The sequence below is a fragment of the Anoplopoma fimbria genome, chromosome 15 (genome assembly GCF_027596085.1).
Source record: "Anoplopoma fimbria isolate UVic2021 breed Golden Eagle Sablefish chromosome 15, Afim_UVic_2022, whole genome shotgun sequence".
NCBI lineage: Eukaryota > Metazoa > Chordata > Actinopteri > Perciformes > Anoplopomatidae > Anoplopoma > Anoplopoma fimbria.
In genome coordinates, this window is record NC_072463.1 from 18,478,738 (window position 1) to 18,496,578 (window position 17,841).

At 42.1% G+C, this 17,841-nt stretch overlaps 1 protein-coding gene across 1 annotated transcript; it reads right to left on the reverse strand.

The window, feature by feature from the left end:
* Positions 1 to 8,271: 8,271 nt before the first annotated feature.
* mycla (MYCL proto-oncogene, bHLH transcription factor a) lies at positions 8,272 to 11,839 on the reverse strand. The gene is made up of 3 exons (XM_054614140.1): positions 11,493 to 11,839; positions 10,355 to 10,977; positions 8,272 to 9,628 (listed from the first exon to the last, which is right to left on the reverse strand). The coding sequence occupies exons 2-3, from the start codon at positions 10,896 to 10,898 to the stop codon at positions 8,991 to 8,993; spliced, it is 1,182 nt and encodes a 393-aa protein (XP_054470115.1). The 5' UTR covers positions 10,899 to 10,977; positions 11,493 to 11,839; the 3' UTR covers positions 8,272 to 8,990.
* Between the last annotated feature and the right edge of the window lie 6,002 nt (positions 11,840 to 17,841).

A 17,841-nucleotide genomic window follows, 5' to 3' on the forward strand; every position in this document is an offset into this window, starting at 1 on the left:
CAAAACTCTAAGGCCCTACTTGCTCTCTGCCTTTGTGTCTCTGGTTTCTAGTCTTGAGCTCAGAGGGGGTTAACAGGACATGGAGACAGTTGGGCCGCACCCACTGAGCTGATTTGAATAAAGCCGGCATTTGGCGCGGAGCTAGCCTTTCTTCAGACCGGCTGTAACACCACCCCCCATGCACCCTGGAGTGGCGGGAAATGCTAGAGAGAAAGAGGCACAGAGATAGAGAGAAAGAGAGTGGGGACTGGTACTGCACAGGCCGGTTTTGCACACCCTCTCTTTACCTGCAGTCACTGGGTTGCCCTGGATGCATGTTCGGCAGAGAATGTACCGAGGGAAAATAAGGACAGTGAGAAAGAAAAGAGGAAGAAAAAGCAACACGCCTCCCTATCTGTTTTGGCGCGAGACGGATAGAGAGATAATGCTCTCTCAGTGGTAGGCTGTGGGTGGAGACAAAAGCAGGCATGAGTGGATGGGGCCAGAACAAAGAGGGTAACAGCCTGGACTACCCCCCCCCCCCGCCTCTTATCAGCCCCCACCCCTAACACACAGCCCGAGGGCTTGAGGCAAGGCAGATGACTATTATAACCTTAATCAGTCCTTCAAAGCAACCACTCAGGCATGTTTGCCACCACCAGATTCTTTGTTCTAACTGGGGTTCTACTTAGTTTTGGCTGAAACCCTTTCCATGTATAAAACTCACAGCCACACACATATGTCTTTACCAGACACAAGTAGAGGCCCCTTTCTTTCTGAGTTAAGAGCTAGCGATCATCCACCGCCATCGTATGAAGGTCATTTGCTGAAGCCGCATCACAGGCCATTAACAGCACCCACACTGCACTTCAAGTGACATCATTGGATTTGTTCTTATTGGCTTTCAGTGAGGCAACAGCGTAGATTCACCCCGACCCCCCCTAAATTTGTAGCGTGTGTAAGTGAGTGGCAGCTGACTAAGCATCGGCATCGTTTTGTCTGGCAAAATTCACCCATCAGAGAGCAAAAAGAGCAGTGCAGCGGTTCTTCTCACTTCCTGCCTCCAATGGGTGCAACACAAAAACAGGAAGTCTGTGCTGCCTGTGTGTTTCCTAGGCCTTTAACACAGCCTCTCTCTCTTTCTCTCTCTCTCTCTATGTTTAACACACACAGGCCTATAGTGGGGAATAGGGAAGCAGGGCACTGATTATTACATAAGCTCCACAGTGGTGGTCACTCAGGCACTGACTACAACAGCAGTCACATTCAGACGCAGGCTGAAAGGAGGAATTGTAACCACGCAAGACAGAGAGAGGCATCAATTCACTATACATTCACCATCTGATAAGAGACAATCTGATAACACACTGCATGTGTTGTGTGTGTGTGTGTGTGTGTGTGTGTGTGTGTGTGTGTGTGTGTGTGTGTGTGAATCTGCGTTTTAGCATTCAAATGTATATTTATTCAAATACACTCCATATACTCTCACGCTGCAGTAATTGGTCAATAAATTGGCTTCTGATGAGGGTGGGAGAGGGAGGCCTCACTGAGGGGGAGACAAAGAGCACAAGCACTAAAGTGAAGACCTAGAGGGGGTTGTAGTCGTGGTGGGGCAACTATGAGGTCTGCAGGGGGTTAAAGGGGACTTGGGGGAGGGGTTAAGCCCCTCTCTGAGTAGCTGGGGGGGGCAGAAGGAGGTGGGGGTTGGTGGTGATGGCACTCAATGGAGCTAAATTCAAAAGATGCAGTAAGTGTCTCAACTTCAACTGAAGCAACCTTACACCGCAGAGCCAAACAATGGAACATCTGCTGGCTGACAAAGCTGTGAGAGCAGCAGTGGCTCTGATTTAAACTTCTACTCTGTGGATAAAACCACAAACAGTAGCAACAGGTTTCAAGATAATTCTGAGATCATAGATACTTGGTATCAGCTCAATGCCTCTGGCAATCGGACGAGATAGCTCCACTTTATTTTGAAAGCATAAAATTGTTTTTAAATGTTGAAAGTTTAAATGTTTTCAAAAGCAGTTTGGGAACATTTCAGATTCTATATCAAATAGTGCATCAACTTGTATCTCAGTTTTCAAAATCATTTGTTGGCACATATACTCATATCTTGGTTTCAGGGACCCAGATCGGCCCTTATCCTAGTTTTGTGAAACTTACTTGCTGTCTGCAATGTGCTGTGGCATCTTTAACGTGATTTGCAGAGTTAAAACATAGAAAGATAACCATAAACAATTCAATGATGATCTACTTGAAACAAAGGTTCCACCGACAATGTTAAACCTGCATTTATTGTTTTATTTTTGGTGGCCGTTTGATGGCTGTGCAAATAACTGTTAACAGATCATTGACATAGTATCATTATCGTTATAAAGTTAATGAAGCCTAATTCATGTTAAATAATGTATGTATACATTGGGCCTGTATTTATTGATCTAATATACTCACTCAAACACTAGAGTAGTCAAACATACATCATAGGACCATAATGGTAATAAGCTCTGGGGCTTTATAGCGTTTTATTCTTTTGACAAAATGTATACAATTATATAATGCTTTGCATATATGCATTATTTATATATAGCATATATTTATCTTTTTATGTTTTGTTAATAAAAAATCTATTCAATATGGTCAATGTTTTATTCACACAACAAACAGACATGGAGGAATATTATAATTAGTTTGGGGTTGTGTTTGTCTCCGCCTGAAAAATGTAAGTCCAATGTTCATTCACATTTTAGGTCTGGTTTGGATGCACCAACTCCTGAGTCACAAAACTCAAATTATTATTTTCATTGCTAGTGATATGACCAAACTCAACAGAGACATGAAGAAAGTCCAGAAAACCAGAAAACCAAGGGGGTTTATCCTCTATACTGACAGTATAGAAATGACAAACAATGGCACAATGTTCACGAGTCAAAGACATGTCAGATCAGAAATATTTACAATGAATCATGTATTCAGGCATGTAAATAACCAGGTGTTACATCATATCCCCAATATGAAAATAATAAAATATGATAATGATAAGAGTCAACACCAAGATACACAGTGGGAGCATACTGCCAGCTTTAGTGACTCACTCACAAGCCATGTCACCCTCACCCATTCAGTGTATGTGTGTGTGTGTGTGTGTGTGTGTGTGTGTGTGTGTGTGTGTGTGTGTGTGTGTGTGTGTGTGTGTGTGTGTGTGTGTGTGTGTTGGAAGGGGTGGTGGTGAGTGGGTTGCCAAGGTGAGGGTAGGACAGCTGTCACTGTTGAGGCCCTTTCCCCCCCTCTCTCCTTGTACTTATCCATTAACCAGCACCATGGCTACATCATCGCAGCTAATGCTCCCTCTTATGTCTCCAGTGGCCAAAGACCTTATAGAAACAAATTACTCATGTTTGTGTCTACAAACTCTTACACACAATTTATGAGGCTTTTTTTTTTTCTAGTTTCCCATCCTAATTGCCTTCTTTAGCATTGGCTCATTTGTTTGTTTACCCATCGACTGTTGGACTGTCCATCCTCAACGTGATTGTGTCATAAATCCAGGTCAGAGAGTTTGGCCCGAGTCACTGACGGCTCACGCAGTGTGATGGTTTGAAGACCTTTTGATGGGTTCATTATAATCAGAGCGGTGGTGTGTCTGGGCCCAGATGGCAGCGGTGTTTACACTAACGGGATTAGGATTAACTCCAGATTAGACAGGCGAGTTGAATGGCCTGCTCCGCCGACACGATATGGCCGCCTAGCCCCACGCTAACCCTACTGAATTTGTCTCAGATGCTACCAACACTCAGCAGACAGGATAGCTGGAAAAGAAAAAACGAAAACATGTGACCACACAGCAGGTGCGGAACAGGAGCTTGCAACACTTTGTGTGATTATTTGGCTATAAGGGGGTCAAATTTGTTGTCCTGGCTGAGGTTTAAAGCAAAACACTGGTTTGACACCAGTCAGCTGTTGCCAGATGTATCCACAGAGAGAGGAACATATACAGCATGTTCCAACTGAATCATCACTGTTATGTAACACTGGCCTTAGGATGGGGAGGGTGAGCAACAGACAGAGAGAGAGAAACTGAGCTCAGAAGACTGACCTAGATCAGTAAATGGTGGAGATAAGTACCTGTGTTGGGGGGGCAGGAACCAGCAGACTTGGTCTGAGGGGGACAGTCAGGGAACAAGGGGTGCAGGGAGAAAGATTGGGAGGCAAAAAACAGCAGGAATGACAGATAAACAGGAAAGCATGGAGTCAAAGAATGTGATTTCTTGCAGCAAAATCATTTTTCTGTGGTAGGCTCACAGCCTCACTGTGTTCAGATGGACAGTAGTGGCCACAGCCTTGGCTGAGTCCCAGTGACACAACCAGGCTGGAATGTGGGTCAGTAGGCAGAGTAATCGAGGACTAAGAAAGGGAAAGTTTCCTGCAATCAGTTTTGTGTGTGTGTGCCCTCACAAGCAATATGTGTGTATCTCTTCCCGCTTGTGTTTCCCCCATCTTCCTTGACCGTCAGCCACTTGAAAAATAGAATAAGGGGAAGGGTGTGTGTTGAGTGTTGAGTAAGAATTTCGAATGACAGTGATTCCACTTCTCTCTCCAGCCGACTACGATTCCTGCCGAGCACTCAAGCGTCCCAAATTTCTGATCTAAGCAACCTAATGGAAGATTATTCAAATCAACTACAGATCATTCTCACACGGAAGATCATAAGGTTGTCTTAACATAAACATATTTCTCCTCCGTCTATATTATAGGTCCTTTATTCTTCTACATGTAGGTCAGAGATAAGCAGCCAGTTCAACCATGCTCTTAGAATCACAAACCAGTGCCTTTTTGCTCATGGTGCGTTTCCTCCTCTGCCCCACTGTGTAAACACACAATGTATACATGCCATACAAACCAGGCCAGTCAGAACCCAACAAGTTGACATGGTGGAGATGTTGCTCAATGTGCCTGTGTGTCTGTGCGTTTTTTTTTCTCTTTGAAAGCGCAGAGGTAAGAGATTTATCACAGAGACAGCTATGGGGTTTTAAAAGTTGCGAAAGTTTATCCTCCCACTTTCCAGGAACACACAGATGCACCTCATATGTTGCTCAAGTAGAAGCTTGTAAAGTTATATGTAGTTATCACACTCTTTTTTCCCGAGCTGCAGATTCAAACTCTTTTGACCTGGATGGTGGTTTAGTAGCAAGACATGCCGGAGCGACAAGTATAACTGGTAGTGTTTCTTGTCAGTGAGACCTGCCAAAGATAAGACATGCTTGTGTGCTTTTGTGTTTTTCTGCCAATGTTTGCAAGGTTGAGCCATTGTTCTGGATGATGTATTTGTATGCCAAGGGTTACACATGCAAAGAACATACTAAACATACTCATTCTTTGGAAATAGGAATATTAACAGGATGAAAGTTGTTGGTAACTACACACATGATCAAAAAGGAAATTAAAGATGAATGAGATTGCTTTTTACATAAGACAAGTGTGTGTGTGTTTGTGTGCGTGTGTGTGTGAGGGTGATGTATAAATCAACGAGAGGCTGCTCTCCATCCAACCAAATCATCAATTCTCCACAGTCCCACCCTGATCGCACACATCAACACACACTTCTGTCTGACCACCAGTAAAGCTGTCCCATTCTGTCTTGTACCCTGGGAATATGTAGACCTCTATGACACAGCCATGAATGGATCTCCTCTTACATCCGCCTGATATTTAATAAAGGGGACAGCAACAGGTTGCAGCTGTTTTGGACTAAAAGGCTTATTTTACTGCGGAAAACAAATGTAGCCCACAGATGTGAGGGAATAAAACACATGTGCTCTAAGAGGACACAGTCACAGTTTGGGCATGTGTGTGAAAGTGATCACACGTGCACTTCAGAAGTCAGTGTGGGCGTTGCATGAACTTGAGAGCAGAAAATCTGGTCAGGCAAGTTAACCGTCAAAGCAGAGCAGAACAGAGCAGAGCATCCCACAGGAAAAAGAGATCCTGTTACCTCATTATTTCCTTTAGGGAAAACCCTTTTTTTTCAAACATAGGAGAATCCTAATCACTGAGTGCTTATACTCTCAATAGTATCACACATGCAGCTGCCGTTGAGAACTTCCTATCAATGTGGGTTTTGATGAGTTGAGATGATTTATCTTTTAATAAACCACTGGAGGAAATGTTGGGTATTTTGAAAACAAGCCTGAATATTTCAGTTCTTGAAGAATGCCAACATTGAGATGCTATCTTTACACAAACATTAAAATACTTTGCATGTTGGTGCTGGATAGTTGCATGGCCCAGAAATGAACCAGCAACTAGGTTAATATCACATCTCTTGAAGAACTGCTTTGAACCTTGACTGTTATTACGTTCATTTTTGGTTCCTACTCTTGTGTTGCATCACTTTAGATGAATTTTGTGTTCAGAAGGTAACAGGAAACAACAGACAGGTTGCTCCGATTTGGTCCAAGACCTAATATCTGATTTCTGCTTTCACTTCCTGATGCAGTATATACTGTTTTCTATGACTAGACTTCATCACCCTTTCACTCAGTTTGCATCACCTCATACATCTGTTTACTTGTTCTCAGTTCACCAAGGAAATAGGAGTTTTACAAGGCACTAAGTTTTTCAGAAGTATTACAGTTATTTCTTAAATAAATGACAAAGCAAAGTCAATATTTTTGCAAGAAGTTTCAATTATCTAATGTGTATAGATGGGGTCATTTTACTCCCTCAATGGACCTCCTGAGACTAAATGCTGATTATGTAACGGAAATAATAAACTGTGCCAGAAAAAAGTGCCCTTAGGGCTGAAAATGGGACCCAGAGAGTGAACACAGGCAGGTGGAACACCAAGCTAACCGTGCCGCAACAAAGGCCAGTGAGATGTGAGACGGTTGGAGTTCAGGGTGTGCCTGGCTCGTCTGTCAGGCTGTACTTGAATGAAATGGTTGCTTTGAGTCTATTATACAAATCATTGGCTGTCCAACCTGAGTCATCATTGCTTGCAGAGACTTGTCTGAGAGGTCATCGATGGGGCAGCAGAATCACACAGGAATTTACCTTTTTCAGTCCTATTAAGTCTTGTTTACTTAAATCCAGTGTGGGTATGCTCTCCATTTTTAACTCCATTGACTACCCTCAACCCTCATAAATATATGGCAGGAGGTACCCACAACTACCTGTCTGTAAATTATGTCTTATCTTATCTATCTTAGCTACCGCCGGGTTATAAATCCTACAGGGACTATGAACTGAAAATCTGTAGTCAGATTAGAGTCTCAGGTTGCTGTTTAACACTGAACTAAGCATCTGCTGCTAAACACAACTGTTTATCAAAATTAAGAAAAAAAAGAATTAAATCTATCTTTACTACAGTTTTCAGCTCTCCTCTAGTAGCTCTCTGGGGAACAGCAGCTGCATGAATCTGACTGGCACACAACACACCCCCTAATTCAATGGAACAAAAAGCAATAGAGTACGACTAAAGCAAAGTAAAAGGCTTGTCACATAACAAATGCAAGCCTTATGAAAGTGGATAAAAGAGTAGTGTCATTAAATAATGAAGAAATTTTTCCATTTAATGGCCATTTTACAGCCACTTAGAATGAAGCAGTGCTGCTCTCCGACTGCATACCTGTGTGAATAACTGCACCAGATACAACTAGCAGTCCACTCAACCCCCGTCTCCAAACCACTGGGGGGGCTGTTCTAAAGATACCGGTTGTACCTGTGTGTGAGTGTAACCTAGTTCAGTGCACATCAGTTGCCCAGCATGCAGCAGCCACTGCAGAGGGGAGGATCCACAACAGTATCACACACACACACTTTTCAAGGGCAAGTCTCAAGGACAAGCTGGGTTTAACCTCCTGGTGACCAGCAGCTGCTGCACAAGACGTGTTGGTTTTAACAACCGAGACCGCTAAGTGACACAGAGGGGAGGAAATCAGTCAGGTTATTTTTTTTTTATGACCTGCCCTCATCTACAGCTGATTTGAGTAGATTGTTTTTATGTAGAGGCACTACCACAGCAGCATGTGGTGGATCTTACCTACACCATCAGTGTTAGACTTCATAAATCTGTTTACTTCCGCCTCAAACATTTAAATCTCGGGTTCACTCTGGTGCAAGGTTTATTTAGGTTGCCATGGAAGCTAATTAACTAAAGCTGTAGTAGCATGGAGAAATTTTTATGGCACGGTCAAAATGTTATTTGATAACATTTTACAGAGGGATACAGTTACTTGTGTATGTCATTGGTAAATGTTTGAATAAAAACAAGACTACAGGTTTGTATGCAAATATGGTATAAAAATTTTAATGTTGCCGTCAATGTTAGCATGCTTCAAAAAAAACAAAAAAACAACCAAAATCTGGAGAAGCATTGAAATCACAAAGTGACGTGTGAATATAAAGTACAGCAGTGCTACTTATTTTTTCACCCATTTTCTTATTTTCTTAACAAAATAGAGGTTCCTCGATGCCTGGTGGCACGTCATAAAGAGGAGCAAAGCTCAGTGACAACTCTTAGTTTTGTCTCCTTCACCAGGAGTGATAAGCTATTATTTACAGAACAATTTGTACAGCAAACACTGGCTCATTCACTCATATGTACACAGAAATGCATTCACACTTCATTTCATTAAAACACACATCCAGAAGGCTACATTAACTCATTATCACACCCAAACTATTGACAAAAGTTCTTATTTCCCCATCACAGCATACCAAGATATATCTTAGTCATAGCTATAGATCAAATTCATTACCCCTGTTCAAAACTAAAATACTGTCCAAAGAAAAATAAAACAGCACACTAGCTGCTCCTCCTCCCCATATCAGGTTCATTGGCCAGCACAGTCAATTCCTAGGAAGCCCACAGCAATATGAATGTATTCCAAAACAAAACAGCTATTTACATGAGGCTGTTATATAAAAACTGTAGCTTTCCAAAAGTGACAAGATAACTTGAGGGTAAAGTTCCTGAATGTGAATAATGAGGTGATCATTTCAAAAGTGTCTCAAGAGCGCTTCAGCTCAGCTAATCGGCGGAGAAGTTGCTGCTGTCGGGTTTTGAGGCGTTTCTTCTCTTGGAGCTGCCGTTTCTCCCTGGTGTGCAGGTCCGACAGGTACTCGGTCGCGTGGGTCAGGATGGCCACCTTTGGGGTCTTGGCCGACTCCAAGCCGGGTATCTGATCACGCAGGGCAAGGAAACGAGACCGGAGATCGTTCCTCCTCTTCCGCTCAAGGAAGTTGTGGTTCCGCCTGCGGTCGATGTCCTCTACGTCTGAGTTTTCGGGACTCTCAGAGGGGGAACCGGGCCGGGACACACCGGCCGAAGAGCCCGGCTTCTGACTGGATGATGTGCAGCTACGCTTGCTTGGAGGCTCTTCTGCATTCTCCTCTTCTTCTTCCTCCTCCTCCTCCTCATCATCATCATCCTCCTCCTCGTCGTCTTCATCCTCGTCGTCCTCCGGTTCACTGTCTGGGGAGCGGGCGGCGTAGTTGTGCTGCTGCCGATGGACAGACATGTGGAAGCGTTTGGGGCAGGGGTCAGCCCGAACCGTGATGGTCACTGGTTTTCTGACGTTCACCAGCCGCACCCGGTTCTGCTTGCTCTCCACAGTGACAACATCGATTTCCTCCTCATCATCATCATCTGTGATCACATATGAACAACTCATCAGTACACTTAGAAAACAGTTTTAACAGCATGATGTTTCTATGCCATTCTTTACTAAATATGTCAAAGAAGAATCAAAATTTAACTAAATTGATTATAAGGAAGAGCATTCCACAGCCAAGCATGCAAATCTCTACTCCTCCATCTGAGGAGGGCAGAGTAGGAGCTGATGTGTTAACAGCAGTGGTCATCCATGCCAAAGCTTGCTGGAATTCAGGCTTTTGTCTTTGAACACTGAGCATTCATCAACTATTTAAATGGGGAGATCTGCTGGCAGGGGGGCACTCCCTAATTTGGGAAATGTGAAAGAGTTACTCTCACGGTCTGTCGCCATGAGAGTGTAGTAGCTATAAATCATCAGGTCTCGGTCACCCCGCCCCTCTACCGCACTCTCTGATTGTAATGCAGAGCCAGTGGAAGATATTGAGAGGGGGAAATTCAAGTTAAAGTGACGGGGGCGCGGTTTTTAAAAGATGCATGGGTAATCTGATCAAACATGTGGCGCATCATCAAAGTGAGAGTTTAAAAAATAATAAAATGCAGCTTTAAGGTTACCGACAGTTGGACTTGATAACCCCTCTGCACCATTGACCACAGTTATGCAACAGCAGCCCAGCTTTCCAAATTACGCATTGTTAGAGGGCAATATAATCCTGAGGCAGGAGCAGGGTGGGGCAATTTAGAGCATGACTGCTTCCTTACCAGAGGAATCGGAGCGAGACTCAGAGCCAGACGACGCCGGCTTCCTGCAGCTGCTTGTCGGGAAGGTGAGAACCGCCGTAGGGTCGACGCAGTCTGTCGCCGAGGCGGTGAGCGGGCCGCCGGGAGAGACGCACTGCGTTTTGCTCGGTCTCACGGTGATCGGGGCCACGGGGGGGGCAGCGGTCTGCGCCGCAGCTGACACTCTCCCAGTGACCTTCTCCAGCTGCTTACTGGCCGAAAAGCAACTCCACATGCAGTCCTGGATGATGATGGAGCTGAGGTTGCCGAACAGCTCCTCTGTGTCGGGGATGAACTGGCCCTCGCACTCCTCGTCCTGCCCCAGGACTTTGGACAGCCAACTGAGCTTGTCCCCCGGCGAGATGTGGAGGGCACCGCCGCTCAGAGTCCGGGTGGGAGACATGGGAGGGGTGGGCAGCAACTCGAACTTTTTCCATATGTCCTCGCTTGGTGCAGTCGACTTGTAAAAATCCTCCTCTCTGTCAAAGTCGTCGAAAAAATAGTGCTGGTAACAGTCGAACTCCATGTTCACGGTTAATAATAAAAATCCTCTAGAGTTTATTCCCAGAAAGGATCAAATGCCACCGACCACGTCCTGCACAACCCTGAGGGGGGAACATCACAGTGATTAGTAATGAGTAGCTCCCAGTTTGAACACATTTCAAGTATCCATCTAATGGTCCATTAGGATAGCACATCCCCTTAACAGCCTACTTTCTACAAACGGGACAACACATGAATAATTGATCTCATCTTGCGGATGCGCTCTTTGAGGGGATGGGTGTATACTGTCCAGGGCACTGAATCTTTTTATATATGTATATAAATAAAGGCGTGAACTATGATTCAGTATATATATATTTATGTATTTATTAAATTACACTACGTGAGACGACACGAGAGAACTAATAGTCTCCAGAGTTACATGACCGTCATGCGTAAAAGTAATGAGCGTGGGTGCATTTCCTGAAATGCAGGCAGCGCTTTGTTCCACAGAACAGTCATGTGAACCGGCGAGAAAAGTCACAGCGTGGGTTTGCTCTAAGCCTCACAAACAGACCTCTATTCCCCCTCACTGGGGAAAACTTTCACAGACTGGCACTAGAATAAAACTACTCACCGGCTCTCTGCAACAAACAAACAAAAACAAAAAAAAGAATCCAACAGCGACAATTCAGGGCATTAGAAATCCCTCCGCAGCCAAAGAGCACCGAGTCCACGGCTCACAGGGGATCAAAGGGATGAAGCGGGTTTGCTGTCGGATACAACGACGCGCTGTGTTCGGACGCAGCTTTTTTTTTTCTTACTTTTGTTGCAGTTTAAGTTAATGGGGGGAGAAAAAAAACCTGGGTTCAAACAACAGGCACAGGTTCCGCCCCACAATGTGTTACAGAAAAGCCACACAGTGCGTTTTTCGCGCCAGTGAGATATCCTGTTATAAAGTGCTAAAAAAAAAATGCAGGGCGGAGCCTCGGAAATGTCTGCAGCGGTAGATCCGGGTAAGCCCCTCCATTTGCATGAGGGGGGGGGAGGGGAGGCACTCGGCCCCGCCCCGTCTACAACACCAATTATGGTCACAATAACTGACACATTTCATCATCGATATTTGTTGCTCTGTGAAGTAGAAAAAGGACAGAATATGTTTTTTGTTTTTTTTTGATAGTCATTTCCTTTCATCTGAGAGATTGGTATTCCCATACAGATTCATTTATTTGACCATCTTTTGCCGCTTTTCACTTCTACTCGACAACATTTAAAAGTGGAACACTGTACTTTTTACTCCACTATATTTAAATTGACAGCTTTAGTTGCTAATCGCTTTTTTTTTATGTTCGATATACAAAATGTTGTATTAAAGGATCAACTTATGATCAATTTAAAAATAAATATAAAGCTGAGTCATAGATTAAATTCATCTGTATATAAGTTAGCATTCAGTTCCACGTTCACCTGCTACAGAAGTAAAAGATAAAGATAATAATGATGCATTTGTATGATATAAAAAGCTGAAGCAAGTAGTCGATTGTCTTTGTCTTATATTATAACGAGCTGAATATTTTTGATTGCACAAAACAAGACACCTTTTTTCAAACATTTTATAGATTAAACAAGGTATTGATTTATGAGATAATAAACAACAGGTTTGGCTAATGAAATGTCCCAATTGTATGAAATTATAATTACAAAAATCCCTTGGGACAATTTTTCTGCATACTTTTACTTGAAAGCACACGTTTAAATGCAGGACTTTAACTTGTAATGGAGTATTTTTACATTGATGAAGGTCTGCTTTTACTAATTCAAAGGATCCATCCTCCTCCGCTGCGTCCCAGCAGAATAAGAACTAAATTAATGTTTCACCATAACCACAAACGCATTTGACATAGTCCACAAAGTAGTGGCGTTCAGCCTTTTCCAAAGCCGTCATGTCCAGTCTAGCGTCTTCATTGCTGTCTCTGCATATTTCGAGACTTAGGTAAAGTTGAAATGGCTCAACCTTGAGGCCAAACATTAGTTTAAAGCTGATCCTCTTTTCCTCAATCCAGATAAAATCAGCAGATCTCTAAAGTCTAAGAAATTCCCAATCCTCTTTTTCCACCAGCACTGTTTAACATGTCCATTATGACTGAGTACCAGCTGGAGGCACATCAGACAGAAAGGGAACATGTTGTTGAATCACAGTATCAAGTCTTTTAATTTGTATTACAAAAGATAGGAATTCAATGTCCTTAATTTCCATGTCAAGCAGGACACAGGTGTATTATTTTCCAAGCTACTGAACATTTCCACAGTAAAGGGTGGAGTGCATCTTTCAATGACCTGCATTTAACACAAAAGAGCACACCGAGTACACAAACCGTCGAGATCCAGCTGTCTGCAGGTGGTGGTGAAGTGAGTAGAGAGCCTCTTCAGCGGCAAACAACTTAATGTCTTAAACAAACACTATTATATTGGTTCTTAAATTCCTTGTTTACAGGACACAATAACAGCTCGGCTAGAAAAAGAAACAGGTCGCACGTCAGGTGTTTCAGGTCGCACGTTGTAAAACCGACGTGCGACCTGAAACAACCTGAAACATTTAATTATTTTAACCATGATTTGACCATATTGAACAGGGCAATGATTAAGTAGAGACATGATTTGTAAAAATCTTGTCTGGCGTGAACAAATGCAGCCTCACGTTAGAGCAAGAGGTCAGAGTTCACCAACGTCTCATGACCAGAGACCACCAGGTCAAAATCATACACCAACCGAGGCCTCGACCTCGTCCTGCCTAACATATTGATTAGTTTGGTCCATAGCATGCGCGTCCCCTCCTTGATTAAGCGTCTTGGCCGACAAGAGTTAATGACACTGATTAGTGATGGGCATCTGTTGTCAGCAACAGGCCTGAGGTCATTCCCCTGACTGTGTGGCGTCTTCGAGGGTTGCGCGTGGTTCAAGTGAACTAAAGGCAGTACCAATCAATACATACAGTAGCTGTTTGGGAGCTTTTCATCGTTTTGCAAGATCTCTCTCAGCAGATGGAGTCCGCCCAGTTGCCATGAAATAACAAAATAATTCCATGTTTTTTTATATATTAATCTTTTTATTTCAAATGAAACACAAAGTTGAGGGTCGGACTTGATTTCGTCTTTCCAGTCTTGACTTAAGACTTGACTCTGAATTTCATAGCCAAGACCTGAGACTTACTTGAGTGACCTGCACATCATTTTTCTGTACCAAATGCAAGGTGAATCCACATATTATTTAGAAAATCCATTTTCAATTGCAGGTCAATTAGTCAATTTTTCACATATGCTCTGAGGAAAATATTAAATATACAATAACTCTGCAAATATGGACTTGGTGAAAAGATTTTCTTCCAACTTCATTCTTTTTTTTACATTAGTGAATTTTGGAAACTTTGTGAATCTTACCTGGAAAGTCTTTACACTTTTTTAAAGCCTGTTACAGTTCTCTAAGCCTGTTTTTATTTACTGTTGTGATATTAGGATAATGTTGCCTGCTTGGCCAGATCTCTCATTAAAAAAATATATTTGAATTTCACTTAGACTTTTACCTGGTTAAATAAAGGAAACATGAAGTAGGAAAATGTATGCACATCAGTGAATTTGTATTTGATTGCATTCGGAATTTTAAATGAGTTCAAAAAGAGACATTCTTGCCAACTTTAAGCTTCACCAATGTGATGTTGGAGTTATTTCACCCACAGAGCAATGATCATAGCCTGTAGATCCTGTAACTTCGCATCCCATAATTACACAGTGGACCAACCCTCAATCTGCTATGTTGGGAGAATTTCATCCCGGCCAAGGAGAAGAAAGAAACATCTTTGGTCCCATAAAATTCAGATGAGGCCCTCCTCCTCCTCCTTCTCCTCTCTTCTGTTCCTTCATCAAAACTTGGGGATATTTTCCTCAGCAAGGACATTGTTGGGTTAACAATGCTTAACACCAACAATAGCCTGCTCCCCAAGTCATTTCGCAGCTTAACTTCAAGTACCTGCCATTGTCCTTCATTGTTATAGTAGCATATGTGTGAGGATGGTAAAAAAGAGGGTGCGGGGGTCGGGATCCACCTCAGCAGAGTCCGCATGTCTGCAACACCCACTCACCCGTCTGAAGAATATCGGCCTCAATGCAGTGCAGGAATTTGAATGTTTTGTTTTTTTCTGGGGACTGTGTGGAATTGTCCCTATGTGCTATACAAGGGGGTGTCCTCCTTTTCCCCACGACCTCGGTGACACGTGAACCCCCTTAGCCTGACCTCTCACCTTTTCCACCCATCTAAAAAGATACAATCTGTAGCAAAAGTGGGACCAGTCACCCGCAGCTCAGAGAGAAAAGCCATGCAGATGAGAAAGACAACGTAAATAATTCACACAAGTGTTATTGCTCCCCAGGGATGTAACGCACCGTATTCTGACACCCCCCTTCCTAAAATACCACAAGAGTGTGATCAGTAGGGTGCCAGCTTTACCTGCCAACAGCTCTCACACACCAGAGATCTATGTCTAACAATGCATGCCTTATATCAAGCCTTGTCTTTTCATCTCCTCCTCAGTGCTGCGTCACAGAAAATATCATTAGATATGATTACAGTCTTTGATCCTGAAGCATTAAATTATAAATTATTGCGGTTAATGTCCAAATGTCAACTGCACCTCTGAGTTATTGATTAACACAGGTCGTGCACATAAATTGGTTTCTTACACTAGCCTAATATTTGTGACATATGGCTGTACAAACTGAAATCAACTTGTTAGAAATACTACCATGAGTGTAGCAGTTGGAGAGCCACATCCCTGACCACAGCCATGGCCTCACTGCAGCACACATGGACTAAGTTAGGCTGCCACCTGGTGTATGCTAAGTGTAAATAACTGATCTCTTTACTCATGTTACTGTGGAATGGCCCGGTGGTACATGAAGTGTCCATATTCTGTATTTAAGACATAGTAGAGTTACAACAAAGTACGCCATGACATGTAAAAATCTCACATTGAAAATAGGGAACAGCACAGAACTATAATATAGCATAGGTGTTATTTTATATTTTTAGCAGAGGTAAAAAGTATATTTTTTAAAATAGCATTTTAATGTTGTAGCTGGTCAGGGAAGAGCCAATATTCCATACTTAAAATACTGTTGAGTGTTAATCTATAGCAATTCATCATGTTTTATACAATGATCGGGAGTTTTCTTTATGTAAAATCTTATTCAGAAAGGTAACAAATAAAATATGCTGTCAAATACTTAGTAGTGGAGCAAAAAGAATAGACACAAGGAGAAAGAGACATAGAAACTAGAATATAATGGGAATGATCAAAGTAAGTACTCAAAGTGCAGGTATCCTAGATTAATATTAAAGTGAAGTATCTGAGTAGATGTACATTCGGCCACCGGAATGTCCTGACTCCAAACAACAGTATAACAGAACAGAAAAAGATTCAACAGGTGATCATGGCAGACCCTAAAAGATCTCACAAAGATTGACAGACTTCTGCAGATGGCCAGTATAACCCATATAATCAAACAAGAAGTGCACAGAATTACAGATCCTAATATCCCTTACACCTGATGGAACTGATGAGCTTGCTGTATCTAAAATCCCTGTAACTAAAAACACTGCAATCTATATCAGCGCTCTGTATTGTGCACTGTTACTACTGTTTGATATGTTTGTTGTTAATACATGTGAATATCTATTAAGCTGAGGAATACAATTATAATTTTATCAGGTGTTGCAGCACAAACTTGCATTGATGTCCATTAGATGGCGCCACAGTAGCATGCTGTACTTAAGATAATTTAGGTGGGACTTGACTTGAGTCATTACATTACATTACAGTCATTTAGAAGATGCTTTTATCCAAAGCGACTTACAATCAGTAGCTCAAAGCTTATATTACATTTCATTCACCCATTCACACACTGATGACAGGTGCCACCTGCCCATCAGACTCTAACTAACATTCATAGTTCTATTTTATAATACATTAGAAGTCTTGTATTTTCAAATTTTGTAGATTTTACTCCTGTTCATTTTTCTTACTGCTAAAGTGACTACTTGCTTTGCAGTTTAAGAGTTTTTATACATATGATATGAGGATATTATAAAACATATAGGCATCACCTCAGCGATGCCCAGACCCATCAATATCTGCAGTCCTTCCTGTTTGGATTAATAGACTTTGGACTTCTTTTCAGAGATGCATAGTTTTCACTGGACATGAACGGGATGAAACCTAACACATGAAAATGAACTAAAGATGTCAGAGAAATGCAAGAAAAAAGTAAAAAAATATTTGTCTCTAAAATGTAGTGAAAAATTATAAAGTTGGATAAAATGGAAATAATACAGTAAAGTAGAGTTAAATATATATGAACCTAAAGTTCGCTAACATTAGCCAAAATAAGCTATTCATATCAGACCAAATAAGGACACAGAAACAAAACCTGTGAGTGTACTAAACTGAGCAAAGGTGTGTTTTATTTATTGTGAAGTCATGGGTTAATTGCATTTTATCACATGAAGGTTGATTACATGACTAGATGGGCATTTTTATGTATGATGTGATTCAACTGTAAAAAGGCTTCAAAATAGATTTCAACTGGAAAAATAAATCATGTAAAGCCAGATGGACGTGACTTACTGGAAACAACAGAATCTAAGATCATTTTACAAGTTTTGGCCATTGCACTCTGATCTGAAGTAAAGCTTTGGTTAAAGGGTAAGTAAATGTAAAAGTATCCACCCTAGTACTCATAGTTACTTATTTAAATAAAATGTAAAGGTCGGCCATACTTCCACTCTTGCTGGAAGCAAATCTGCAGGATTAAGATGTTTTTAGTTATTGTATGTCATAAAACCGAGTAAGATCCCCTGACCTCCGCCAAGCCAACCATGTAAGCTTTGTTTCACTGTAGCTCGGTCAATAAACAACAAGGGGAAACCTAGAGAGT

Coding starts and splice junctions, on each gene's coding strand:
- mycla (XM_054614140.1), bottom strand. CDS start 10,898: ATGGAGTTCGACTGTTACCAGCACTATTTTTTCGACGACTTTGACAGA. Junction 9,629..10,354: donor GTCTCGCTCCGATTCCTCTG/GTAAGGAAGCAG, acceptor ATGTGATCACAG/ATGATGATGATGAGGAGGAA.